At 29.4% G+C, this 27,466-nt stretch overlaps 5 protein-coding genes across 19 annotated transcripts in view; 2 read left to right on the top strand and 3 right to left on the bottom strand.

The window, feature by feature from the left end:
- Positions 1-181: 181 nt before the first annotated feature.
- On the bottom strand, positions 182-2,329 carry LOC126873873 (carbonic anhydrase 2-like). The gene is made up of 7 exons (XM_050635200.1): positions 2,073-2,329; positions 1,971-2,009; positions 1,736-1,903; positions 1,519-1,672; positions 1,348-1,453; positions 1,059-1,286; positions 182-974 (listed from the first exon to the last, which is right to left on the bottom strand). Exons 1-7 carry the CDS (start codon positions 2,110-2,112, stop codon positions 804-806), a joined length of 906 nt encoding a protein of 301 aa, XP_050491157.1. The 5' UTR covers positions 2,113-2,329; the 3' UTR covers positions 182-803.
- Positions 2,330-2,473: 144 nt separating this feature from the next.
- On the bottom strand, positions 2,474-10,650 carry LOC126873865 (serine/threonine-protein kinase 11-interacting protein). Of its 11 annotated transcripts, none has more exons than XM_050635174.1 (20): positions 10,503-10,650; positions 9,959-10,193; positions 9,100-9,635; positions 8,730-9,026; positions 8,333-8,526; positions 7,907-8,231; positions 7,421-7,822; positions 7,267-7,345; positions 7,033-7,207; positions 6,822-6,951; positions 6,556-6,744; positions 6,085-6,162; positions 5,572-5,707; positions 5,353-5,477; positions 5,140-5,277; positions 4,869-5,059; positions 4,691-4,788; positions 4,404-4,609; positions 4,015-4,316; positions 2,474-3,912 (listed from the first exon to the last, which is right to left on the bottom strand). In XM_050635174.1, exons 3-20 carry the CDS (start codon positions 9,551-9,553, stop codon positions 3,718-3,720), a joined length of 3,714 nt encoding a protein of 1,237 aa, XP_050491131.1. In that variant the 5' UTR covers positions 9,554-9,635; positions 9,959-10,193; positions 10,503-10,650; the 3' UTR covers positions 2,474-3,717. The 11 variants fall into 11 exon arrangements, with proteins under 11 accessions (XP_050491131.1, XP_050491130.1, XP_050491129.1 ...); XM_050635173.1 differs by having other exon boundaries at positions 10,499-10,647; XM_050635172.1 differs by having other exon boundaries at positions 10,301-10,570.
- LOC126873877 (LDLR chaperone boca) lies at positions 10,611-12,262 on the top strand. Its single transcript, XM_050635210.1, has 5 exons — positions 10,611-10,986; positions 11,075-11,149; positions 11,480-11,640; positions 11,720-11,864; positions 11,953-12,262. The coding sequence occupies exons 1-5, from the start codon at positions 10,834-10,836 to the stop codon at positions 12,034-12,036; spliced, it is 618 nt and encodes a 205-aa protein (XP_050491167.1). The 5' UTR covers positions 10,611-10,833; the 3' UTR covers positions 12,037-12,262.
- A 711-nt stretch (positions 12,263-12,973) lies between these two features.
- Positions 12,974-27,466, bottom strand: part of LOC126873876 (Kv channel-interacting protein 1) — a 29,580-nt gene continuing 15,087 nt past the window's right edge. For 2 of the 5 annotated variants that reach the window (XM_050635209.1, XM_050635205.1), the window contains exons 3-7: positions 20,869-20,938; positions 20,722-20,792; positions 20,192-20,464; positions 19,508-19,803; positions 12,974-19,088 (exon numbers count right to left, since the gene is read on the bottom strand). In XM_050635209.1, coding sequence (XP_050491166.1) covers positions 19,756-19,803; positions 20,192-20,464; positions 20,722-20,792; positions 20,869-20,938 — 462 coding nt within the window. In that variant the 3' untranslated portion in view covers positions 12,974-19,088; positions 19,508-19,755. The remainder of the gene's footprint in view (positions 19,089-19,507; positions 19,804-20,191; positions 20,465-20,721; positions 20,793-20,868; positions 20,939-27,466) is intronic. The other 3 variants (XM_050635208.1, XM_050635207.1, XM_050635206.1) reach the window with 3 other exon arrangements.
- Positions 21,406-27,149, top strand: LOC126873874 (dynein regulatory complex subunit 5). Its single transcript, XM_050635201.1, has 6 exons — positions 21,406-22,493; positions 22,879-23,046; positions 23,137-23,275; positions 23,635-23,869; positions 24,605-24,760; positions 24,990-27,149. Exons 1-6 carry the CDS (start codon positions 22,432-22,434, stop codon positions 25,106-25,108), a joined length of 879 nt encoding a protein of 292 aa, XP_050491158.1. The 5' UTR covers positions 21,406-22,431; the 3' UTR covers positions 25,109-27,149.

Genomic DNA, 27,466 nt, shown 5'->3' on the forward strand with positions numbered 1-27,466 from the left:
TAGTTCATACGACTATATGTATGTACATATACATACGTATTACATACGACGATTGATAAAGTTTCTGCCTGTCTTTAATAAATATATTTGATAAAAATGTATTTATTCACCACCTTTATTCTTTTACATCTATTTATGAAGTTTATGTTATATTGTTCTCATTAAATAAAAGGATCCTTCATTGAACATCATTCGTCAGTTTTTATTTAGTTCTTTTTATATTACATAATTTAGTGATTTATAGTTTTAAAATAGTTGTAAATAGAAGAAAATTTCTTTGGACAACATTAAACAGTTTAGAATAGTAAGAGAGTGAAGGCATTTAAACAATTTCAAGATATTTTAAAATTTATTTACGATTAATACGATCAATTTGAAAGATATTTTATCTTTTAAGTTTGTGAATCTTGTCAAATGAAAGACAAGGAAAGTAAACACAAGAATACTTAACACTTTTTCCTAGAGAATAAAAATACGCATTGATTCGCGTAAAAATATATATATAAATCAACTTAAAAAGATAAAAGTAATTTTTAAAGCTTTAAAATGCCGCCATTTACAGTACAATTATACCTTGTGATATACTACTCGAAACCATTTAATTTTGCCTAATAAGATATCTTTGTGTAATGTAAATTATTTCTAAGATTACTCATAATTCTTAATTAAACATCATAGAAATTTACATTTTCAATTCAATATTTTTTTTAAATATTTTTGAATACTTCACAAAAATATATCGTATTTTATTTTCTTTAAACAACTCAAAGTTGGAAAATTAATTTAATCTAAAATTCATTTAATTATGAAAACCACTTTAAATTCGTAACATTAAAAATCTCTTCGTTATATTTTGCAACTAAATATGGATTTAATCTTCTAACATACACTTTTCTAAGTCCTATATCTTGTAATTTTCTATAATTATCAGTTAACATACCATCTTTACTGAAAAGATTTCTAAATTTCTTTAACTGCAAACAGATAATACATATAGAAATAAATTTCTATGAAAAAAGATATTGATTGAAACTAATTGCAATATAATAAAGGAGTACCTGTGAAACAGATATTGATACAGGCATGGGAAAAATTATCCAAGTTACTACTTCATTACATGGTGGTGTAGTTAATGAACCCTTATAAGTATAAAATACATCCGTATTTTTAGGCAATAATGAAACTAGCTTTATAGGCTTATTTAATGCTATTTCATTATTTAAGAATTGCACGTTTGTTAAGGCATTTACGATAGAGTGTAAGGATTTGTTATCTTCTTCCTGTAACTAAATATAAACCCTAAATAAAGTAACGTTCTGAAAAAAGATTTATTTTATAAGAACTTACTTGGAAAAAGATTCCTAGAACTACAAGACCATTTTTGTAATTTAGTGCATTAGATAAATTTGAATAAGCCCTATTTTTATGAACTATATGCATTTCCATAGGATATCTATAGGATACATGAGAAAATTAAATAAAAATAATAAAGTTTATATATATGTTTTGTTCTTTTACCTAACACCATTTAAAATATGTTCAGATCCCCTGTTGTTTTTTGCACCCCAATGAAAGTGCAAATGATCTACTTCATATTCTTCATTTATATCAAGTGAGCCTCCAAATATATAAGGTAGTCTTTTTCTTAAGTGATTATTTATATTAATTACAACTGAAAAAACAGATATAGACTACTTATTAAGTATTATTCTGGGATAAAATCCAATGACAATACCTGAATGACCATTGTTTTCCAAATATAATGGACTGGGTAAAAAATCATGATAGCCAATTACTTCAAGTGCAGGTAAAGGAAGAGTTATTGATTTGGATGATGATATGGATATTGGAGATTGCAATTTTCCAGCACATAATTTAAAATTTTGAATCCATGTATGTTGATCTGGAATATTATATTGAATGAAGAATAAAAATATTATGAGGAATGTATTGGGAGACATTATACATACCACGTTTACTATAGCTAAAGTATCCAGCTATAATTGGTACTAAAAAAATATTTTTCTGTTACAAATAATACAATAAAATAATATAAAAATAATTAAACTTACTAGCTGTCACCAATACTACACATTTTATAATACAGATCATGTTAATGTAATTTTAATTTATTCTTCCTCACAATTTAGTACTTCAATTTTGCTCTTACAACTCGAACGACATTTAACGATACTATTAACAAGCAACGTAATACGATAATTGCACATTCTTGCAATATATACTTTGTGTATGGGCCCATGAAACACACTAAGTTATTTCTAGCATCTCCCAACTGTTTCATTTACATATTGCATACTCCATTATCATCATTAATACAGGATATCTTATGTACACACATCTCAGTGTATTTTGTTTCAAGTAGAACTATAGTAACACGAAATTCAAGTACATTTGCTCTGTACATAATATTCACTTTTAAGTATATGTTTTTCTTTGATATGACTTTATGATATAGCTTGTATAATAGATATTATAACAATTTATTTACATATATACAAATAATATATACCATCATAATACATTGTTATATTAATTATTTAGAAATTCAACATTTTGCGAAGAATAATCGGTACAATACGTAAATTTACAATTAGCTCTAATATTTAAGCTAAGGTATTAGTGACTTTGACAAAGTTGTTATAAAATTGTCTTACATTTGTTTCATCTTGTTATAAATCGTAATATAATATAGTTTTACAATATGTACACATGCACACGAAATACATATATATGTATAGGTAGAAAGATAAATAATAAAAATCAGTTCATCACAGATTATTATTTAAGTATTGTTCATGATGAAAATTGCATTTATTTCTATAGTATTGCAAAGAAAGCATACAAATTCTTTGAATACTTTTTTATGCTTCTGATATTTCCAAAACATATTTTAAAAAAGACAAGTTTATATACTTTATTCTCTTTGCAATATAAAAATCATGTGATTATAAAAATTTTCATTGTATCGATAACTATATTAAATTGAACATTATGACAAGTAAAAAACAAATTTGTTGTTGTTGAGTAGAGTATGTATAATGTTCCTAATAATAAAATAATAAATAAACTATAACTTCTGTTTTGTGAAGCATTCAGTTATTTAATGTATACAATAAATTATTGATATAAAAGGTTATGTATTGTATCTTAATATTAATAGCACCATTTGAAATTTTATGTCTTTCAACAAATTGAATATAAAAAATTATTGGAAACCATTTAAAAAGATATATTATTTTTAATATTTCAATACAATTAAAAAAAGTTACCATAAATATATCTGTATAAGATAATTAATTTTTTTAGATATGAAAATGATTGTTCACACTACTTATGAAACTTTTAAATATTTTTCCCAATTTTTACATTGTATTTTCTTATAATAAGTATTTAAATAATCTCTAGTTGGAAAAAGATACAAAATAACAAATCAATTAAAAATAAAAACAAGCAAGTATTATTTATGATATAATATTTGCTATATTATAATTTTTATATATTTTTATTAGTCAAATAATATACTATTCTATGTGGTCATTTGGTGAAATTACAATTTCTGTACAAATTAACTATGAGTTTCACTAACACATCAAAATTGCGTAAACTATTAATTTGATTTAATGAACCTATATTCGTTTAAAAGTTCACATGACGTGTTTTATACGACTAGAATACTTTCCTGTACATATCAGTGTTCTATGCGTTTTCGCTATCTTGTGATTTGCAAACCATATTTTGTAAGGGAATTGAAAACAGTTCCTCCCATGGAGACCGTATAGAAGTAATGACTATTTCAGCAGCACTCATAGAAACAAAGTCTAAAACCCACCTTTCCTCTTGTCCTATTATTTCATCTAAGAAATTCAAAGTTATTGAGGAGCTATAATGTTCCTAAAAATATAACAACCAATACGTTTAATTATAAAAAATCAAAGTACAGTTTTTCGTAAAGATTTCCTTTTTTAATTTTACTAATATCATTTCGATACTTACAACTCCAATCAAATTGCTCATTGCTTGTTCTCTTATTATCTGTGGCAACTCCTTGTTGCCTGGAAGAAGCCACTGCATATTGCATATTACCAAGACGGAGGTAGTCACTATTAAGCTTGATAATTTCAGCTGAATTTCGAGGTCTTGATATTTTAACAAGGCAGAAGAGAATAAAGCAAGGTGCCTAACAGTATCTTTATCTTGGTAGTTTTTGCAATTTTTTAATAATTCATGCATTAAAGAAGTACAATGTTCTGATATTTTGAGTTCGACTTCTTCACAAATCGGTGGTAATAAAAAATCTGCAAATAAAGAACAATTTATTTAATAACGAAGTTATTGACTGGATAGTATTTAAGTATAAAATAAACGACGTTTCTATTCTTTACCAGTAACATAAAGCAAAAAGTTGAGCGTTCTTTGTAAGTCTTGTAAAACGCATAAAAATGTAATAGTAGAATTCAATTCGTCATTTGTTTTGTTAGGTTGTTCTAATTCAATCAAGACACCTTGCTTAAATGGTATCGGAGAGAAACGTCTTAATCTATCTATAGTCCAGCTAATTTCTTTATGCAACCAGCGTTGTGGGTCTTCTCTATAATAACAACAATATAAAAATAGAACAGATTTCCAATAAATGGAATTCTAATAAAATTATGTTTTATTTTATCATTACCCTTCTGGTCCAACAATTTTAAGAATATAAACTTTCGATGTAGATAAAACCACACAACCAGGAAATGTATCTTTTGTATTTTGCATTAGGATCTCTGCCTAAAAATTTACGAATAAATTAACAACATTCAGTTAGAATGTTAGTTTAACGGCTTGGATTATATGAAGTTCAATATTACCCTGAGAAGAAGAATAAGCTCTTCGTTTTCATGTTCAAATATATTTAAAATGATGTGTAGTTTTATTCTATGATCTATACTACTGAAATCCTCATAAGAATACTGGATATTACTACCCATTAAATGCGACGTTTCTTCCGTTTTTAGCTCTAATGTTTTATTACTGCCAATTTTTATACTCTGAAGTAGTCCTAAAATTATTCACATTAAATAAATATTGATATATACACAAATTAAATGTTAATATATGTTAGTATATAATTTTACTAACCTCCTAGCATAGAAGTTAAATTTGTTACTGGCGTAGATTTGGTCTCTTTATCATTATTACTAAGGGATTTTTCATCTGCACTAATTTGTCTCATTGCTTTGTTTTCATATGCGGTACAAATACTATTCGTTAAAGAACCTGTAGACATAGCATTTTAATAATAAATTTAAAATAATTTTTATAACAAAAAGAAAAATGAAAGTTTTAACAAACCTGAAGAGCTACTCTCTGTTAAACCAGTCATGATTGGTGCTGCATCTGGTATTGTTAAAAGACATGGAGCAACTGCAGCACGTCTTTCCTCCGAAGAACGCTTTCTATGTGGTGTAAGATGTGTTCTGTATTAATATGAACATAATATAGAACAAATTTTACATAAATGAACATATTGAATAATTGTCTATACCAAAAATATAAAAAATTATAATTTACCTTGACCCATCATCTAGAACTTCAATGCTACTTTCACTTGGATTGCTGAGTACTTCTATATCACTTTCATATTTTTTATCTAGTACATTTGCAGATGGTGTTGATTCTCTTGATTCCTCTAAACTTGTTGCTGAACCTATTAATAACAAAGTAAAGTAATTACAACTCATCTAAATTTAATATATACTATTTGTTATTTGAATAAATTAATCAAACAGATACTCATACTTTTCTTTTTGTTTTATTTAACTTGAAAAGGCCACATTTTCCTTTATAGGTTTCTATGTATTTTTTCTTATGGCTAGTTCTTTTGATGCAAATTGTTATAATTGTTTAGAATAAACGAATGTATCGTAAAAACAAAAATGAAGATATGAGCCTAAGATATTTAATAATAGTAGTATAGAATCGTAGATAGTAAAGCAACTAATATCATAGCTTTATATCTTCAATCATGAAGAAAGCTTGAGAAAACAGAAAATGCTGTAATAAGATAGTGTGACTGAAGCTTACAGCGAACTTGAGCTTGGATGTGAGAGTCGGAGTGCACCAAAGAAGTGGTGACGGATATAGCTCGTACCCCCGCTCCACCTGCACCGGGATTAGTATGTTATAGTCTCAGTCAATAGTACAATGCACGGATATGCAGTCAGCAGTTACGAAATTAGTGCATCCACATTTGATAAATTAATAAATATTATTTTTATCATAGAACTTAAAGATACTAGTATTACAAAAATTTAACATTATAAACAAATAAATATATATGGTTAATTTTTATTATCTAAACCTCATAAATACATAGCTCTTATTACATGCTTAGTATTTTAAAATAAATAAATTTGAACACCACGCATAAATTATAAAAACTGTGTTATATGAAGTAAACTCAAGATATTACAGCTCATTATTAAAAAATCCACAACTTTTGTCAGATGTTTCATTCATTTTCATATTACATGCGCAGATCTGAGTGAGACTTACCAATGCTAGAAGAAGATTCAGAATGTTGTAGATTGGTTTTTACTGAATTCTCAGAATGTTGATTTTTGGTTACGCTTTCCAATAAACCTTTAGAAGTATCATTTTCCATATCCAACATCGATAATTCGTCTGTTTCTATAACTAAAGTACTTCCACAGGTGGGACATTTCAATTGGTTTGTACCTGGAACTTGGAATTTTTTACAATACTGAACGTGCTTGTAACTTATAATGTCTTCCAATCTATAACTATTATTGAAAATGTACCTGATGCAGATGAACTTATGAAAATATATTCTGAATCTTGGGAAAAATGAGTTGAACATTTCATACATTTAAAAACTTTCAACAATATCGTTCTTTTTTCTATTCTCTCGTTAATTATTTGAACTATTTCCTACAAAATGATCAAATATGTAGTACATTAATACTATTTACATGTTATTTATATCTATGTTTGTATTTTCTTATTTCTTACTTTTGCAATGTTTGGTTCTACGAAATATCTCCTGTTTTTACGATGTTCGCGTGTGGTATCGAAAATTATATCTACTGTCACTGGTTCACTTCTACCAAGTACACACGATAATACAGAACTTGTTGACCAACAGCATCTCAGTTTCCCAGTAAGTGAATCTCTCTCTCGAATAACACTATAATTATATTATAAAATGAAAGTGTAAAATTCTTTAATACAATAAAGAATACGTACTGTGTTGTTATTATTAAAAACAAATCTTCCAATTCGTTTGAATTTTTCCTTTTTTGAACCCGGTACAAATTCCCAACTTCTAGATATTAAAAATGCAACAATTAAAATAAAGTAATTTTTTAACGATATATACAATTTACTCTTTATAATATACCTTGTTCTGGATCATAAGGAGGCTCAGATAGATTCTCAAGAACGCTTGTGTCATTGTTCAGTAAAACCTCAGAAATATTCTCTTCTTCGGTTAATACTTTACTTCTATTTTTTTCGTCGTTAAATTCATTAATTTCTTGCTTTAAAGATTCAGATTTATCGTTTAATTCAATGTGTGTATCTTTCATCAAAAGATTCACAGAATCTTCAATACTATGCACAATATCTTTAGCGTTTAAATTTTCTATCGTAAATTCCGATGTTATTGAATATGTCGGAGGTTGTATTCCCATAATATCTTGAACAAATGTGCCAGCTTGACTACTTAACCACTTATCTTCTCCATATCTTCTTCGTATCTCCAAAATTTGTTTTTTTGTTTCTAAATGTCCTTTCGAAATTTCTGTCAATAATAATATCAAAAGAATAATATATTATATGACTCAACATCATAAAAAAATGATTAAAATTGAAAGTAATTTATTACCTAAGCAAGAAATACTACGATCTGTTTTTAAATCATCTTTTTCTTGCTCGACTTCCGCGATAACTGCTTCCTTTATGCTTGATTTCTTTTTACTTTTAGAAAAACTTTTTTCCATGCTACCTGTCCCTTCTGCAGATGTTCCTGCTACAAAATCACTAATCGTAGACGTGTTAATAGATGTAAGTAAACTACTAGAATTTAAGGAATTTGACACTGAGTTGAGTAACTCGTTCGACACGGATTTTTCAGATCTGACGATAAAGAATCGATTTTCTGCAATAATTTGCTTCTCTAATCTTGAAAGTGATGAATGATCTACAACCAACTAAATCGTGAAATTTTATTTATACTTATATAATACTTAAATATTGCGAAATTTACATTTTGTAATAATATAACATATTATCGTTTTTAACATCTACCTACCTTGCTATCACTCAAACATGGATGTAAATGTTTTATGGATAATAATCGATGTTTTGGATGATATGACAAGGGATTGCCTTCTAAGGATACCCATAACAAAGCAGACATTTTCTCTAAAGGCCACAAGACTGAATGTTCCATCAAACAATTGTAAGATAAATCTAATGCTGTTAAACATTCCAAACTTTGCAAACCTATTTGAACAAAAATAATTCATAAATATATTTTTGCTTTTATAAATTATGTATGTATGTGCAATGGCATAAGCAAACTGACAATATGAAAGCAGAATGGTTTTAGAAACACCATTTTTTGATGTAACACTAATGTACTGAAAGAAATATAAAACTTAAACTTAAACTCAAACTCAAAATAATTAAATACATTAATACATTACCATTTAAACTTTCTATGTAATTATTCTTCAGAACTAGTACTTGTAATAAACGTGATGCAGCTTCATTAAAGGTGGGTACTGTTTCAAGTTTATTATATCCAAGATTTACATGTTTTAAATTTGGTAAACAAGATAATTCATCTGCAGATGTTATCAAGTTATGACTTAAATCTATTACTTGTAACCATGGTACTAACTCTAAAGATGTATCCAATTTTTCAAGAGCATTGTGTGGTAATGCCAAATGTCTCAAAGAACCCCATACAAACCCAACACCAGTATCACCACCACAATTTACTGCATAAAAATAATGTTTATAATATTAAATCCATTTTTTAATTAAAAATTATAACTTTTTAATTATAATTACCCAAGAGTTGTTTTACAGTACAAACTCCTTTTCTACCAGTACAAACAATGCTTTCAAGTTGGCCTCTAACACTTCTGAGTCCTTTTACAGTATCAATGTTAATTTTTTTTAATTCTAGATATTTCAAACACCTAAATTTAGTAATATCAATGGGTATCTTAGGATTGCTTGGACAATAAGTCACTTTTAGTCCAATTGTCTTCTGCACAAAGTCATGTAGAAATTTCAGGTCACGGAAAATGTCAATTTTTGAGCTGTTGCATACTTGAAATGAAGCTTCTAAATTTTCACATCCATCAACGATCAGAGAAAAAGCTTCATTTAAATTATATAGTAAAGTAGTTGACAAAGAGAGTTTGCCAGATGCATTTAATACTTTTTCTCCATTTTGATGCAGGAGCTTTCCAAGTACCATTATCTCTTGCATAATAGCTTCATTTTGAATTTTACTCATTTTTGTATCCTTTCCAATTTATAAAAGCCAACAAATTTCAATGATGATTTTAAGATTGATTCCAATGTACCTTCATATCAATCTAAAAAGTAGCAAAATAAAATTAATGTAATAATGTAATGTAAAAAGTTTCATTTAATCATTAATAACATTTTACAGATCACTCAATTTTTCTTACAATATATCTAAAAATTCTTATTTTCAGTTTTGTAAATAAAATGCTTTTATAATTAACACAATGCGCCTTAAACATTTTCTACTACATTAAATAGAAAACAAAGTTTATATATTATTCAGAAAAATGTTTAGACAGTTCTATTCTTATATTTTTAATTGTAAATCATAGCAAAAAATTAATGCACAATATTAATTTAGCAAATATAAAGGAAGTGGCAAAGCACTTACTAGATTATTATACATTGCTTAGATCATCCGCTTGATCAGTGAAAAATACACAATTAAGTGACAAATGATGCAGGAAGTACAGTCTCACACATGTTATCACAAATAAGCAATACAAGAGATTATGTGTCTATCAATGACTAATAAATAATCAGTCGTGTAATGTTATCTATCATCTTGCAATTGAATAACCTTAACTTGCGTTATCTTGCATGCACTCTCACCAAAAAACGAAACCCTAAAAGACATACTAAATATTTATAAATAATTCAATTATATTACATAACTGTTACAACCAGTGTTACAAAATTCACATTACTGCGTATTGTAATACTGTAGATGCACCTCAAAAATCGTTTCAACACAAGAGAAAAAAAGTTAGGAAAACGTTTCTGCCCTACTTTGTATCCAAATAATACAGTTAATTGAAATAATTTATTTCGTTAGTAACAAGATAAGCGAATTGTTTCTCGTGGTACAAGCTTTAGTAAATAGTCACTATGAAATTTTTAATGAGGTTAAACAATGGCAAAAGTGACATACTGACTGTAATTTGCAATTTATAACATCGTATAAAACTGTCGGCATTGTTGTCTTTCTTGTCATCATTTCAAGTACGATAGGTGGCAACACTAATCACGTTTTTGTACTGTTGTAAGATGAATGAAACTTGTTCTTGTTAAGGACAAATTCATTCTTATTTCAGTCGTGTGTATTGAGATTGAGATATATTATAAAAGAATAAATTTCAAATATAGATTTCTTAGAAAAACTTCTATAAAATTTTTTGTAATTTATTAGGAACATTTAAAATGTATTAACTATTTCAAAGAACTGTAAATTTTGGATTGACGTGTTGATTTTTACAATTCTCAAATATGAGGAACGAAATTATTATTTATAGTATATTTTTGTTAATTTACGTGAATGCAATCGATGATAGAAAATCGAATAAAAAAAAGTCATGGCGAGACAAAGATATACGTGATATGAATGATGCAGATTTAGAACTCTTGTTAGATCAGTGGGAGGTATATTACGTTTTTTTTCAATTTTTTAAATTCCATATTTACATAGAGTAAAAGGAATTAACAAAGATTATAATTCTTTTATTATTAGGAAAATGATGAACCATTGGAACCAGATGAATTACCAGAACATCTTAGGCCTAGCCCAAAAATTGATTTATCGAAGGTAGTGTATTTAAAAAACTTTATGAATTAATTTTGTATACCTTTACTGACTATAAAAAATATTTACATATATCATTCTTTTTTATAGTACTAAATTTTCATAGTCATATTAAAGTATTTACCAAATTTAGTATTCTTGAACTTAATTAACTCTTTACCTTATAAATGGGTTATGGATAAAATCCAATGAAAGCAGTTCCAGAATGCCTTCTTTTAACTACTGAATAACATCAAAATTATCTATATTTATTTACATAATCTTTTTGTTTAGCTTGTTATATCATGTTTTCTGCATGTTCTTCTGTGTAATCTATATTTATTTATATAATAGCTTGATATGTCAAATCCTGACAATGTACTGAAAGTGACAAAAAAAGGTAAAAGTGTGATGATGTTCGTTGATACAAATGAAGATTTGTCAGTTGAAGAAGCTGAGACTATAATGAAAATTTGGCAGACTAGTCTTCAAAATAATCATATTATTGCCGAAAGGTAGTATTTTTTCTTAATTTTATACTTAATGTGTTAAAATAATAAAAACGCTTATATAATATAGTTGAATCTTTTACAGATATCCAATTGATCAAAAAAGGTCTGTGTTTCTATTTCACGAGGGTTCTCAAGCTGTAGATGCAAAAAACTTTTTCTTGGAACAACCAGAATTGTCTCATGTGACTCTTGAAGGCCAAACTTATTTTAGGGATCCAAAGAAACAGGTATGAGAATACTAAAATACATTAACAAAAAAAAAGGGTAACGAAATAAAAATTTGTATGATCTATAATGATCTGATGACTTTTTTAGAATGAAAGAATGGCAAAACTTAATAAACAAGCAAGTAAACGAAATATTAAAAAGGACAATAGTAACAAACAAGAGGAGCTATAATTTATATTATAAATTTTTCGAAGATACTGAATATTTTTCATTTGTATATTTTTGTACATGTAGGTATATATCTATATCTATAAGCAAATAAGTACAGGACAATTTTTGATACAAATATTTTTTGTTTGTAAAAATATACAACTTAAATTACTTTTATTTAAATATTTCATAACTTACTGAAATACTTATAAATATCATAAATAAACTTGATTTATCCTATAGAAAAGCGAAATCTCTCTTTCCTACATCACTTCTACAGTAAAATAAATGTATTTCATATGCAATGTTATAAACAGTACTTATTAGTCACATGTTTATTGGCCTTATGCTAGAACAATTACAAATGTTAAAAGTATACTTTAGACATTGACAAATTCAACTAATAGCAATTCATCAGTAACATCACTAAAGATATAATAGTAGGCAACAATCAATAATCTCATAAGCAATACAAACAATTCAATATTTCATTGTTGAGAATATATAGTCGTAATATGTGTACAAAATTATAGATTAACAGAGTTCATTTGAGTATGTAAATTATAAAGAAGACATAATTGGTGATTACTTATTTAAACTAGACTTGCTCGTGGGAGAATCAAGTTGATTCATACTATCCATAGCTCTTACTTCTCTTTGTAATTCTTTAACAACTGTTGCAAGCGCATATGGATTTACGCCGTTCTCGCATAATCGTATGCATATACTTAACGTTGTAGGATCTAGATTTGTATTTAATAGCTTCGAGATTTGGTAAAGCGTTTGAAATGTTTTGCGAGCAGCGTTTATTTGATGATGCACAGGTTCTGGCATGCTGCCTCGGTTTCGGTCTTTTCTATAAAATCAAAAGTAAAACGGTAATATAAAGATAATCAATCAAATCAATATAAAAAAAGGTTATGTTTTTATGTAAAAGAATTGTTCTATGAATACGTACTCTCCGCTGTGAGACAGTTTGACGTCGGGGTTAAATCACTATTGAATCACAATTTACAAATAAAATAATAAGCATAAAATGCGAAATACGTTATTTAATTTGTGTGTTTTAACAAGATTCTCATCTGCTTGAATGGCTTAATTTTGTTATTTTACCGAGGTTGTTTCTATAACAACCGTCAAAAAGGCAAATTTATTTTTAAAAAAATATCGTATTTTTAATTTATACACTTGTACAAAGGCAAAGAGTTCAAGTCGGAAAGGTAAATAAAACCATGTGATTGAAATATAGGAGATACTAGAAGGTTATCTTCACAATTTTGTGATATACAATAGGACAATTTTATCGATGAAAGAAAAGCTGAGGATTTAATTTGGAAGACGCAATCATAAAAGTTCATAAATTAAACCTCTTAATTAGCTTTTTTCAGTAATGAAAATTTGTTCAATTTATGGATACTGATACTCTAACTACGTAGAGGTAAAAAGGTGAAATTAATCGCTATTTTTCTCTTTGTCGCATGGTATCGTCCTTCTTGTTTAACATCAGTCTATACGTCTGTTCTTGTTGCACAATATTGCGTTCTTTGCCTAGGGAAAACTTATGTGCTACCATCTATCCTTAGATACTCTAAGTTACTATTCTTTCCAATCTGGTAGATGGCAGTACATGGCTCATTTGTAAGCAAAACTAGCACTTGTCCTATAACGAATCAGATTATTTAAAAAATAAAGAATGTTGGATATAACAGTGCATCTTACAATGATTTTAGAGGAAAAAAGGTACATTGAAGATAATAATGACCATCTCCCTTTATTCCTCTAAATATACAATTCAGTTGTGACGAGATATAAGTTCTTCACACGTTGCAAAGACCCGACGTGAAGATATAATTTCTTTAAAAATCATTCGTCGGTACTCAGTATAATTATTTCTCGATCTAATGAACGAAGGATCGGGAGTATGGACACTAGAAGTATCAGAGAAAGGCCTGGGCAAAGGACAACACGGTGATTATGAACTATCGCATGCAAAAATGTTCCTTGTCTTTCTTCTTTAATTAATAATATAGGTGATATTCGAATTCTACAGAAAAACTGGCAGTATAAGAATTAACAAATGTACTCTACGGAGCATCTAGATGCAATGTATCACCAAAGTATTCGAACGATCATTATAAAGCGTTTTATTTTACAAAATATATTATATAGCATTTTAAAAAATAGATACATACATAACATCGAAAATAAAAGATAAAAAACGGCTTTACTAATATTTTTTGTCTTGATCGATTTATTACCGACTTATAATTTCCCGATAAATTAACTTAAATAATTCATTATTTTGAAATTAAAACCGTTTCGAATTCTTTGGCGACGCGGAATCAATCGCTAATCGATTCACTTTAATGGCTAATCGTAAATTCTTGTCATAAAAAACTGCTTGAAAGCTTAACTATCGAGTCGTATATTCTATGAATTATATAACTCAATACTTCGTAAGTACACGCTAAATGTCTCTATCATAATAAATTTTGATTCGTTACTCGTGCTTTACGCTACTGTAACCAAGTTTAAATCCAAATCACCTAAAACAAGATTCTTAAGATGTAAAAACAATGTTAGAATCATTGACAGATATATTTTCTTTGTTGCAATTAAGCGAATCAACCAATCGTAACGGTCAAATGAATTAAATTAGAAACTCAAATCGACCCAACTATCAATAGTATCGATACTTGTTAACGATAATTATGTTGTTTTTGACTCGATTTAAACCAAGAATCCCCAGTCGTTCGATCGATCACTGCTAATCGATTATTAGATGCTTCATTTAAATTTTTGTACACAAAGAAGCAAATAAGTGTACAAGTTAAAATACGGTTCTATAAATTTTGATACAATTGGAAACATTGGTTTACAGTTCAACAAGATAAATTCTAAAGATCAATAAAGTTAATTACGATCTATGTTACCTCTAATGTTCATGAATTGACTATGACTACTTCGATCTATACAGAATGTTTCAAAATATGCGGAAAAAAGTTAAAATTTAAATTGCAAACTTTTTCAAATGAAAAGTATATTTCAAATCTGTATACGAAAAAATGTTTTTCCAAGAAAAAATCGTTTTTGACGTACTCATATTTTGAAATATTCTGTATAGTACCTCATTATTCTCATTTCGAGAAAGAAACCAACACGTACTAGATTTACGATCTAATAAGTTCCTCAAAATTTGATTCTTAAACATCGATCTTACGCTTCTATATTTCAAATTGAATGGCTGTCCTGATTTTGAAACGACCAGTAAGCACGCACGATATGTAACGATCTAAATTACAATTCTTTTCGAAAGGAATAAGCTAAATCATTGACTAACAAAAGTGTAACATTTAATTTCTCTTACGTTCTAAAACGCGTTGACAAAACCGTGTTCAATTCTTTTGGCGGGAAATTTGAATTCTCTTTTCTTTCTTTTTTTGTAACGGAAATGATCGTCAAATGTTTGTGTATAAATTTGTTTCATTGTAAAATGTTGGACAAGTTCCTGAAAATTTTAGTTCAAAAAAGTATCATTGATATTCTGTAAGATAGGGCACTTCCGGTTTCATTATTTTAGAAAATGACGAAAACTTAAAACGAGGAAAAAATATTGAATAATTTTAGATTAATAATTTTTCAATTGTACTAAAGCATTAAATAATAATAAAAAATTATTTTTTTCATTGAAAATTATCGTATTTTATGATTGAAAATTCTTTCTTTTGAAACCGGAAATACTCCGTATTTTCCTACTCCTTATCGTCGCTTGGAGACTTTTATTCTTAAGTATGCTTCCAGTTGTTTCATAGAAAATTGTTTTTTTCTTTTTTCTTTTTTAATTATAACATTCGTTGTTTCCATCTTCTGAAGTCTCACTTTTGTTTTTCTTAGAAAATATATAAAAATCGTTTAATATTAGATCGATTGCGATACACACGCATACTTGTCGCCAAGAAGCATCGATAATCGCTTCTTATATCGATTTCTTTTATTTTATTTTTATCCAGGTGAAAAAAACTTCCGTTTAAAATTCGAAGAAACTTTCGTGCAATTAGAAAAATCTTTTCTTTCCAAAATCCTCGGTCATCAGAATTTTTTGTCCGCCTCCGGATGCAATTGACTTGTTCAGTTAGAAAACCCAGAAACAAGCGGCTTTCAATTAATATTCTCGACTTGTGAACTCTCCACGTTAACGCTTTCATTCATTATTAGGAACAATGGACAACGGATTCTTGATTGTAGCATACTTTCACTCTTTTTGGTCTAAAAATTGAAAAAAATTTTAATATAAAAAAAAGTAAATTTATAATTTATTTTTAATTTTTCAATTATTTAAAGATGTTCGTATTTGACGAAAAACTTTAGTTATTTTTTATACAAAATGAAAAAACAAAATTTTTAATATCTAAAAATTGGTGTTGTCATTTCATTAAAAAATTGTTTTCATTAAGAAAAGATAGAAAATAAATAATTTAAAAAATTACAATTTATACCTATAGGTTTAAATTTGTAATAGCTGATTATTCAGAAATGGTAGAGATCCGAATTGTTTACGGACTCTATCTGAGTGTCTCTATCTGAGAATCATCGTTATTTAATAATATAGTTGCTATAGGAACGCGCTTAGCAACCTATGCGTCTTCGACTTCTATTAAAACACCATGATGAAGGATTTCATTGATTAACAAGTAACAGTGCGAGTGCTACAAAGAGACAACAACGGTCAACAAACGGTACTTATCCTAAATTCTTTTTCTAACTTGAGCCTCTATCTCGAAAGATTTACGATTAAAAAGAAAAATTACATATAATATATATGTATGTATATATAATATTGCCTAAAAACTTTGAGGCAAGGTAACTATTATTTTTAAACGATTCTAGTTAATTCCAGATGGCTAGATGATTCAGCAAATTAATATCCAATTGATTATAACGGATACTAATTATTATTAATGATTTTGTAAATCCGCGCCTCATTACTACAGGTACTTGGGGGACTCAAAAAATGGACTAAAAATTCTGATCTATCTATAAAGTATCTAAATTACTCGCTATTATTCAAATTAGCCTATTTTCCAATAAAGAAAATTTAATATCAGATATTATTGTTTGTAAATAATTATGGAAAAAAGAATGTTTTTGAAAAATTATTGAGTAGTTTTATAACGTTCTAGTGGTTTTTAAAGATCTTATAAAATGGATCTTGGTATAAACGTGTTTTCAAGGTGCATGTGCAAAATTTTAAAGGATACTCTAGCTTGAAAAGACACACCTGGTGTTGTATATTGATAAAACGTGGCTGTACGTTACTAAAAAAAAGTTGGAGATCCTATGATCGACGCAAGCTGCCTACGTCTATGTCGACTATCATGGTCGTGCAAACGTTCAATCGACGATAAATCGTTCGATTTTTTAATAACAAATTCGTCTCATATAATACCATGTGATTTTTCATTCTTTTCTCCTCTCAGATTTTTTCCCTCTAAATCACTAGATAATTATTGCAATTTGGTGTTTCGTTTTGTGGAACGATCACTAATTGAAACACCCCTCTATGTATTGAACAAGAATATATAATCTTACCTACGATTTAATTTTTCTTTATATCTTTATGACAATTATTTCCTCCTTTTCAAACATTTTAACAGATTTATCGATATTAGAAAACTGATTCTCTGCTATCGCTCTTACACCTACGATATTATGTAATTCTACTTTAATAACTTCGTAAAACAGTTGAACCCTATAGGGACATATCATATGATATAATTGTATAGTATTCAATATGAAAGAGATAACAGAATATCGTCTTGATCTTATTTCCTCAGGAGAACCACATTGTTTTCGTATACCTTTTTCTTTCAACTCCTTACGACATGTGAGATTGTCTCAAATGAAAATCGAACTTCTTCTTTGTTCGTGAGCCTCTATCGCCGAATGCTCGTTGCACGCTTGAATTTTTAATACGTAAACTCTTCGTGTAAGCACGTACGAAAGCAATGCTTTCTAAAACAAATATCTTGTTCGTTAAGCACAGAATGTTACTAAAAAAAATGAAAAATCATTCTATGATATTTAATTTAATAGTGTAATTCAATATTTTCTGTATTGTATATTATAATAGACAGAAATGAAGACAGAAGTAATAGACAAAAATTTGTACTCTACGTAGTGTACAATAAATTTTCGGTTTTGTATTTTTCAAAAATTTAAACAAATTATTTAAAAAATTGTAAATAAAAATTATAAAGATAAATTCATTATATCAATCACATTATAAAACTAGAAACATTCTGTGCATGATTAATTGTTTCAAATCGATACTTAGTACGTACTGCCTCATTTTCAGCATCTTCCAAATTACATAATCTTGTAGATAAAATCGTATCTTTCAATCGTGTACACAGTCATACCCATACCTCGTTTTATCGCGTACGAAAGGAATAGTATAATTTTTTTACTCGAAGTTTGGCACGGAAGTGAAAGAAGACAAAATGCTGTTTCATGTTGAATTCTTCTCGTTTTTAGCGTGTTTTCTTCTCTTTGGCGAAAACGATAGTGTTAAATACTTTTTTTTGATATTCAAAAGTTCTTCCCCTAAATAAAGTTGAAGTATTCGACATCATTGATAGTTGCTTATTTAATATTCTTCCTCCATGATATATTCGTCGAATCAATTTATATTTTTCCCCTTAATTTGTTAATACAATTCTTTTAGTCTTAACTCGTGTGATAATATTCGACTTTGTAATGTCGATTCCACAATTGACAAGTCGTTCATCTCCCTCTTATAATGGGGATGCTCTACTCCCATTATATCTGGATGCTTAACAGATTTGCTTACGTGATGTAAAATAGTTCTTCCGCAAGAAGAAATACCTTATAGCTCGTTCGCCTATCGACCGCGAGAGTTTAATTGAATTCTTGAACTCGCAAGATTCTTAAGGGCTTCATTCTTTTTGTTTTCATTTTTATCTTTTTTTTTGTTTTTTTTTTTTACAGTATTCTCTGTTTTTCTTTTCAGAAGTTGGAATTCCTTATTGTAGAAGTTGGGAATCACGGTTTATCTATGGAAAATTTGAAAATTTGAGAAGTGCACAGAATACACATAATATGTAGAAATATGAAAAATATTCAAAGAAGTGATATAATAGTAATAAGTATAATAATAATATTGATATAATAATGAGAATAATATAACAAAGATATTTATTATATTATTTAGTGGATGAGATAAATGTTTTCTTGAATTTTAACACTTCAGAATTAGAATTCACTTGTTTAAAATAAAATTTATTTATATAGAATCTATTATTTTATATTTATTTAATATCTCTAAAATTCTGGCTGTTTTATTATCAAACATGTTCCAATTACGTTAGAGAATCTATTGGTATTTCTAATTTGTAACTTGTAACTTCTAAAATTTCACTAATGATAATAATATTAATTGGATTGTACAAGAAGGTTCAATATGATAATTTACCCTTAGCAAAAGAGCGGAGCCTCCGGTTGGTTCCACCAGTGCGCCGCTAGGAGCATATAAAGCTCCTGATCTTGAACGGTGTAACCTGGAGGTGGTTGAGAAGGCAAAGGCGGTGGAATAGGTGGCAGCAGAGAGTAGGACGGCGGTGGTGGCGAGGGCGATTGGGACTGCGAGAAGGTGGTCGTGGTAGAGAGCGGCGTTGGCGGCGTCGTCTTGGTCATCACCGGAGGCTCTTCCTTCTCCGGAGATCAAAACGCGTAATCGAACTTTGCCAACGACCGTGTAGTCACATCATCCTAAACATACCATTTCTGTTAATATAATTGTCATTAGCAGAAATATAGAGATCGATATGATAGACAAATAAAACTTTAGATTTTGATACGAATTGTGAACAATTTTTTATTTCTGAAGTTTTATGAATTCTTTTCTTGGAGATTAGAAGGAAGATGATCATGTTCTTCCTCAATCCATTCTTACGTGTATAATAATTGTATAGATCATTTAACAAATTTTATTTGTCTTATAATACTAATGACTCTAAACTGTAATGTTAAGATTTCATGAGATATTGATTCTTCAGTGAATAGCATGTAACAATATCGAGAACTTCTCGCCATCGGCAAACTGTTCACGAAGTAGCAATATTGTTTAAAGATGCATAAAATGCAAACGTGTCGATACCCTCAGACAGCTCTCCATAAATTCCTCGATCGTTATTATGCCATCCTGGTTTAAATCGAACTTCTTGAACACCCTATCCAACTGCTCTCTCGCTTTCCTTTCCTCTTCGGCGTGATGTCGTCGTCCCATCAGCTCATGCACTGCAATCACCACTTCCCATAGCTCGCCCCTGGTGATGCATCCGTCGCCATTTATATCGTACAGCTTGAAGATCCATCGTAACTTCTCGTAGATACTGCCTCGTAGTAGAGTCGATAAAATTACCAGGAGATCCTGAGAAGAAAAATCGTATCGTATGTTTCGGATCTTCCTATTTCTTTTTTTCTTTCTTCGAAGATTGGGAAATTAGGGAAAAAATGTAGTACAATTAATGCATTAGGAACTTTGGAGATCAAAGAAATTGGGGAATTGCACAAAAAGAAAATTAGTAAAAAATTAGATATTAAATATATATTATTACAAATTAAATTAAATTAAGTAGAAAAAACCCGATAATAAAAGAGAATTGTTAGAAAAAAAATTGAAATTACCCTAAAATTCATGGCACCATTGCAATTAACATCAAAGGCCTTGAACACGTAATGAGCGTAAAGACTAGAATCTGCAACGTGTATACGAATTAATATTAAAATTATTCATAATAATTAACTACAAGGCAAGACATAATTAAAACTTACTGCCATGAGGAAAGAATTTCGCATAAATATCTTTGAACAGGTCCTCGTGAACTACACCCTCGGGACATTCCTGAAAATATAATTATTATGATGGATATTATTTCAGTCGGGAAATAGGTCGTTTAATTGAACATGAAAAGAAGGAATTGGCACAGTATGTTAACTCGTTGAAGATAGAAGCTTTTATCGTCGATTATATGTTTCGCCTGAAGCAAGTTATCATATGGTGGAGATGTGGAGGAAATGAACCAGCGAAGATGTTTCTGTTTACATATTTATGAATCTAATGCATAGAGGAGGTAACAAAAATGAAAATTCCGCACACTATACCCAAGAACGTGTTGGAAGCTTATAGGTATGTTCTCCAGATTTTCTTAATTTCGTTAAAAACCCTATAATCTGCTATTTTTCCAACTCCGTAATTCTGTAATTCCTCAATTTATCTTTTTTAATCATTGATTTCAAAATTCCAAATTCCTTAAACTTTCTACTGCTCAATTCTCAATTTTCTCAAATACTTGATATTCGGAACTCAAAATATTGTCAAATTCTTATTATAATTATATATAATAATTAACACCAAAAAAGATGCATATGTAATTAATATCTTTTTTGGAAGATGTTCGGAAGAAACGACGCGGTTAACGTGCGAGGTCGATCGAACAATTCGACCGGAAGATGTTTCCTGGGACGAGGAGAGAGTCCCAAGCTTAAAGACCCTCGCCCTTCGTGTCATAGCCTCCGTATGGAAGAAAAATCCGATACTGGAGGAATTACCAACCTGTGAGGATAGAAATATGCTGATGGAAATTCTGCCTACCGATTTACCGTTCGAGTTGACTATAAGGAAAATCGACAATGAACACTATTGGGAACGTTGCTCGAGAGCTAGGTGAAAAACGTAATCGAAAGCATTGAAAACACTTCGTAAAAATTTCTTTATATTATCGTGTAGTACAAAGTTGGAATGAAAAGTATAGAGTATAAGAATAGAAAATGTAGAGAAAATTGGAACGAGTAACAGAGAAAATTAAGTGGTAAGGAAAATAAGGAAACTTGAAATCCCAGGAAATCAAGAAATTAGAAAAACAGAAAATTTAAAAAATTCGCAATCCATAAAAGAGGCCGTCAAAAAAAAGTTTATTCGCGTCCTCATAAAAGCATACAACACGGAAGCAATCTCATAAATGGATGTTTAATTTACCGACCATAAGTAGTTTTAGCTTACTACCGGCGGTAGTATATGTACTTTATATAGTATCATTCCATTAATTTCTCTTGGCCGTTTTTCAACGAGCATTCTCTTGAAACAGTTCGCCCACTTTCCAGCACGAGAACTATCGAATTTTCATAAAGAAAGTCGTTTTTGGTTTACATAAAGCGTGACCCCAAATTCAAATGCGAGAATGCGGGAGAGACTAGAATTATTTCAGATGGGGGCACAACGATTGCGCTGAACATGGCAATTCCTGGCGGCGACGTTACTGCGAAGGTGCTTTCCGTGAATATTTGGAGAATCTCGAGCCAAGTTTCTTCGAATCCCAAAAGGAAGATTGTGAAAAGATGATCGATCTTGTGCGTGATTATGTACACACAATAGAGCTACGTTCTTTACTGCCAACAAAGTAAATCTTCTTAAATAAATAAGATATAATATATTCTAAAAAAAATGTAAACTTTAAATATAATAACTATTCTAAACATAAATACGAGAATGCAACAACAATCCTAAATTTAAGTTGTTTAAACGTAATAATAATAATTCTAAAAATAATTTATTTATACAAAATAATTTAATCCCAAATCTAAACTATCTCAATATAACAATAGTTATTCGAAACATAGAGGAAAAAATCCGAATTTAAAAGAAATTTACAAAAGGTAGCTACGATTAGACTTCCAAAAACTGAAATCTTTCTCCTTGAATTTGTCGTATAAGCCTTCACCTTACATAATCATTATACATAGTACAGTACTACTTATTTGCACGAAATCTGTTCACATTCACAGGAAGGATAAGATATCTCTAAACGAAGAAGATTCGTGTCTAGCAGAGGAAGTATTCGTCCATCACATCCCGTTGGAGCTTATTCTGCCACAATTCCCTCATCTTACTGAGCTTCGCATTAATTTCGGGTTGGTTTACATGAACGATGGTTTCGAGTGGCGAGACTTCGAGTAAGTTGCTTTTCCAGGTTACAGTTTAATACTCTACTATTTCTTCAAGTCCGATTTATGTACATTAAAAGAGTAAAAATAAAACTAAAGGATATCCATTGAAGATTGCTTTGGTCTTGGTCGTGGGATTAAAGCTTGCCCGAAATTGAAGAAATTTACTTTGACTAGAAGCAATTTGGATCAACCACGTGCAGCAGCTCTTCTTCAAGGTGTGCTGGAGAGTGATAGTGTTAGTAGCGTCACAACGGCTTAGAAAAAATTTCCATATCGTACAATTTCTCAATTCCTTGATCCTCTAATTTTCCAACATCTTATATCTTTAATTCCCCAATCTTTTAATATCTCAAATTCTTAATTTTACAAATTTTAAGTCTCTTAATTTTTCTACTGTCTAATTTTTCCAGTCATTTAAATTCCAATTTGATTAAACTCACTTTGTTTTTTAATACTTAGTATTCTCTTTCTCTATTTCCTCAGTGTCCTATTATTCAATAACAATCTGGAATTAAGAACGTATTTTCTATAATATTGTTTATTGATCATTCTTATAATACCGTGCTGTTAATATCAAATTTTTTTTCAATTCAGATAGAAGAATTAGACTTTTCTCATTGTAAACTGGCAGATAAAGGAGCAAAAGCAGTTGGTGAATACCTCTCGCACAGGAACTTGAAAATACTGCATTTAGCGAACAATGATATAGGACCGGAAGGAGTGGCTGGTATAATCTATGGGCTGCTAAAGGCGGAGCACACAACACTACAGCATTTGAATTTGAGGCTAAATCCTTTGCTAGACAACGGGATGTTTCATGTGTGTGCCTGTAAGTGTACAAAGTATTAAGTTACTAACTTTATCCTCTTATGAGTCAATATTTATACTGGTTACCGTATCGAAGCCATGACGGCGATTGTATCTCGTAGAACAAACACCGTGCTCGACTTCCGTCCCGTTAATCTCCAGCGTGTTCCGCCCGGAAATTACACCGGATTCCTGTTTGACTTTTGCTGAATCTGCCCGAATGGACACTATCCCGTGATTTATACGTTAAACTATAGAACTTTGCAATATCGTTCCTTAAACATTTAAGATTTTTGCAGAAAAATGTTGTCATAAAATTGATACATGACAATGAATTATTTCCTAATTGGTAATAATTATTCCGGATGAATTTCGAAATATTTTCTCCGTGTATTCTATTTAACGGAGAAACTGACATTAAAAGATTATGGAGATAATATTTATTAATCGATAATAATTATTAGAGAAAAATAATAATTATCATAAACAAAGTGCAACAATATTCTTTGTTCATCTTGTTTAAATGAATTAAGATTGAAATACTAATAAAAAAGAAGAAATATCGTGATCTGATATTTGAAAAGAAATTGTAAATACCATGATTAAGTTACAGAATTGTTTTTAATTCATTATATGTATACATGTAGTTCCCTATTTAGAAGTCTTTACAACTTCCTCGAAAACGAAATGATCGGATTCTAGACAAAGAACACGTGGAAATTGCATTCCGAGAGTTCATTGTTTGTGTTTGTTTTAGATCTGTTAAGAAGCGAAAGTTTGGAAGTTCTCGACGTGAGTGCTTGCGGAATAGAGGCTGCTGGAGGTGCAGCACTTGCCGAAGTATTGACTTCCGGTTCCATAAAGCTCAAAAGTTTGAATCTTAATTTGTCGAACAATGATTTTAACGAAATAAGTAAGATAAAAAAGAATAATAAAATTTTCTTTCCCTTTTTTATTTTTCTTTATATTTTCTAGAGTACGATTTCAAAAATTCTATAATTCAATAATTTAAAGTAATTTTAATTTATCTTTTATAAATCTTAAAATAAGAGGTGTAACATTTTTATACCGAATACAATGAAATATAAATATAGTTGGAGAAGGTGCATATAAAGAATTTAATATGGTGTGATTTTATGTAGTTGGGAATTCATTTGAAGCAGCGTTGAGAAACGTTCCATTTGTAGTGGGATTCGAAGCTCGAATGTGCAATTTCTCCAGACAATCAGAATACTCTATCCACGAGAGTGTACTCAGGTAAGGAAAAGCAATGTATTTCGGCGAATGATATTTCACAGGCTTTCCTTACTTTTCAGAAATAAACAGAGGAAAAGAAAAGAAGAAACGAAGCGGATGCTTGAGAAATCACAGAAAATCTCCATTGATTCCTTCGTTTCAGAATAAATTACCAGCAAAACATACTGAACATAAATCATATGATGGAATCAATAAAATAAAGATACGAATGACAAAATTTTTATTGAATTCCATTATTCAGATTTCATAGTTTAAAAATTAACAAAAAGAATGAATACAAAACAAATATATAAAAGGAATAAGACATTCTTCCAATTTGAATTTAAAAAGAATATTTCAGAAAAGAACAAGGAAGCGTAAACCTACATAAAAGAGAGAAAATATAAAAAGAACAGAATAAAAGGTTCGTGACCTTACATAAAAAATATAAAATCAAAAAAAGAAAGAATTCAAAGTTCTATTTTACACTTCTATCCTCAAGATTCTGTGTTCTGTGGCGTTATTATTCACAGAAATATTAAACTCGGAACTAATTACTTAAAAGCAATTAAGGGAAGCACAGGAATCTTAATGTTGGCGAAGTAATTACCATTTTTGCATAATATTCGACGATAATGTTTGCATTGCATCCGGATTTTCGGTTGTAGCTGGAGGAAGCACGGCAAGAATAACCATCGTGACGGAGAAGGGCTAACGAAAGAGTTGGCAACAAAAGAACAGCGGAACGAGCGTGTAGCTACTTGGAGGAAGTTATGCGAGAGCCGTGAACACGGTAAATTGCGGCGAAAGTAGGCCAGAGCTAAGACTTTTTCCATTATTAAGACGAACGGATGCAGGAAAAAACAGAAGGTCCAGTTTCGTTCGTGTAATCCTAGGGATATTTCTCCGCATCGTTCTATTTCTGAAGGAAGCAGATTTAACTCCGTTGCCACTCTTTAATTTTTATATTTCAATCTTATTCCCATTTTAGCAGACAAAAAGTTTATCTTAGAGAAATGTTTAATATAGCGAGCATATTCATGTAATAGAATATATAGTAAGCTGTTGATACAAAATTTTAGAATAAATTTAGAATAAATTTAATTAAAATTCCACCTAAAAAATATTTCTAATTAAATTAAAAAACCAAAGATCCATATTAGATGCATAACGTCACAATATTTAAAATGACTACCTGCTTTGTACGAAGATGTTTCCCATGAAATCTTACACGATATCTCTTCGAACGATCGAGCCCATAAAGTTTTATCGACTCTCTGGAGGTTAGGTTTTATAGTTTCCTCGGAATCATACCTACATATGTTCGCCAAAAACCGTTGCATCCTATAGAAAGCAATCATCCATTACGAGATTCCAACGCCAGAAATCGATTTTCGTTTTTTAATATGACATTTATAATGAAAGTTCCCGTACTTCCGACAGTTTAATCGGTTTGATAAAATAGCGAATATAATGCAGAGCGTAATCTCTCGATTGATGTTATATAAATTGAATAGAAACACTATGAAAAAAAAAATAAAAAATTCCTTTAGCAGTATCATTAATATAACATTAAAAGATACACACTCCAAAATAAGGGTTAATATTTTAATAAAATACTATAAATAATAATTAAACAATTAATATAAATAATAGTGTTAAACATAAATGTAACTATGTAAATATGTCCTGAATGATTAATTTACACAATACGCGAAAGGTGTTTGTGGCCGACCTATATTTGCATTCGAGAAAGTAAATTATGGAGGTACACTTCAATTACATGGAACATTGTCACTGAATTCTATTCGCCCAGAAAATTACGTCGGACTTCACCTCATTAGAATTTCAGTCGACACGTGAACTCCAATTGGAGTGGTTAATCCAATTGAGATTGAAATATAATATAATATAAACGTCGTCAAAGATACAAAGAAACGAACTGAACGAACTGAATTGAGAAGAGACTTAGTGAGCCCTAGAAGTTGTAGTTGGATTCTTCATTGAAGTACCACTCAACTTATAGTTCTCGTTAACCTGTACTTACGGCGCCGTTCTTATTTTTATATGAGATATAGAGAATAAGTCAAAGTTTGTTATTGTTTTGTAATAAAAGATAACAAATTAGGAAGAGGAAGTTCTTGTTCTAATGATTTTATAAACGAGATGAACAATTTAAAATAAAATCATATTTTTTCATCTATTTATAAATTACTTATACAGTTCTTACTTCAGATCGAGATTTCACTTGCTTTAAAATTATCATGAAAGGTAGACTTTCTTATAATGATTTCAATCACTAATAATAAATCAAATAAATGATACAAGGATATTTAAAAGCAAAGTTCAAATTCTTTTCCTTATCTCACTTACAGTACCTTTT

Source organism: Bombus huntii, chromosome 15 (genome assembly GCF_024542735.1).
Source record: "Bombus huntii isolate Logan2020A chromosome 15, iyBomHunt1.1, whole genome shotgun sequence".
Classification (NCBI taxonomy): Eukaryota; Metazoa; Arthropoda; class Insecta; order Hymenoptera; family Apidae; genus Bombus; species Bombus huntii.

What these genes read in the sequence shown, in the direction of transcription:
- LOC126873865 (XM_050635174.1), bottom strand. Translation starts at nt 9,553, where the DNA reads ATGAGTAAAATTCAAAATGAAGCTATTATGCAAGAGATAATGGTACTT. An exon ending in CATAAGTTCATCTGCATCAG is followed by an intron (nt 6,745 to 6,821) that starts GTACATTTTCAA and finishes AAAAATTCCAAG; the next exon opens with TTCCAGGTACAAACCAATTG. An exon ending in TTTAACTTCTATGCTAGGAG is followed by an intron (nt 5,060 to 5,139) that starts GTTAGTAAAATT and finishes GAATAATTTTAG; the next exon opens with GACTACTTCAGAGTATAAAA.
- LOC126873874 (XM_050635201.1), top strand. Translation starts at nt 22,432, where the DNA reads ATGATCGATCTTGTGCGTGATTATGTACACACAATAGAGCTACGTTCT. An exon ending in CGTTCTTTACTGCCAACAAA is followed by an intron (nt 22,494 to 22,878) that starts GTAAATCTTCTT and finishes TCACATTCACAG; the next exon opens with GAAGGATAAGATATCTCTAA. An exon ending in GTGTGCTGGAGAGTGATAGT is followed by an intron (nt 23,276 to 23,634) that starts GTTAGTAGCGTC and finishes TTTTCAATTCAG; the next exon opens with ATAGAAGAATTAGACTTTTC.
- LOC126873877 (XM_050635210.1), top strand. Translation starts at nt 10,834, where the DNA reads ATGAGGAACGAAATTATTATTTATAGTATATTTTTGTTAATTTACGTG. An exon ending in CAAAAATTGATTTATCGAAG is followed by an intron (nt 11,150 to 11,479) that starts GTAGTGTATTTA and finishes TTTATATAATAG; the next exon opens with CTTGATATGTCAAATCCTGA. An exon ending in TTAGGGATCCAAAGAAACAG is followed by an intron (nt 11,865 to 11,952) that starts GTATGAGAATAC and finishes TGACTTTTTTAG; the next exon opens with AATGAAAGAATGGCAAAACT.
- LOC126873873 (XM_050635200.1), bottom strand. Translation starts at nt 2,112, where the DNA reads ATGATCTGTATTATAAAATGTGTAGTATTGGTGACAGCTA. An exon ending in TGTAGTATTGGTGACAGCTA is followed by an intron (nt 2,010 to 2,072) that starts GTAAGTTTAATT and finishes ATATTTTTTTAG; the next exon opens with TACCAATTATAGCTGGATAC. An exon ending in TATCAATATCTGTTTCACAG is followed by an intron (nt 975 to 1,058) that starts GTACTCCTTTAT and finishes ATCTGTTTGCAG; the next exon opens with TTAAAGAAATTTAGAAATCT.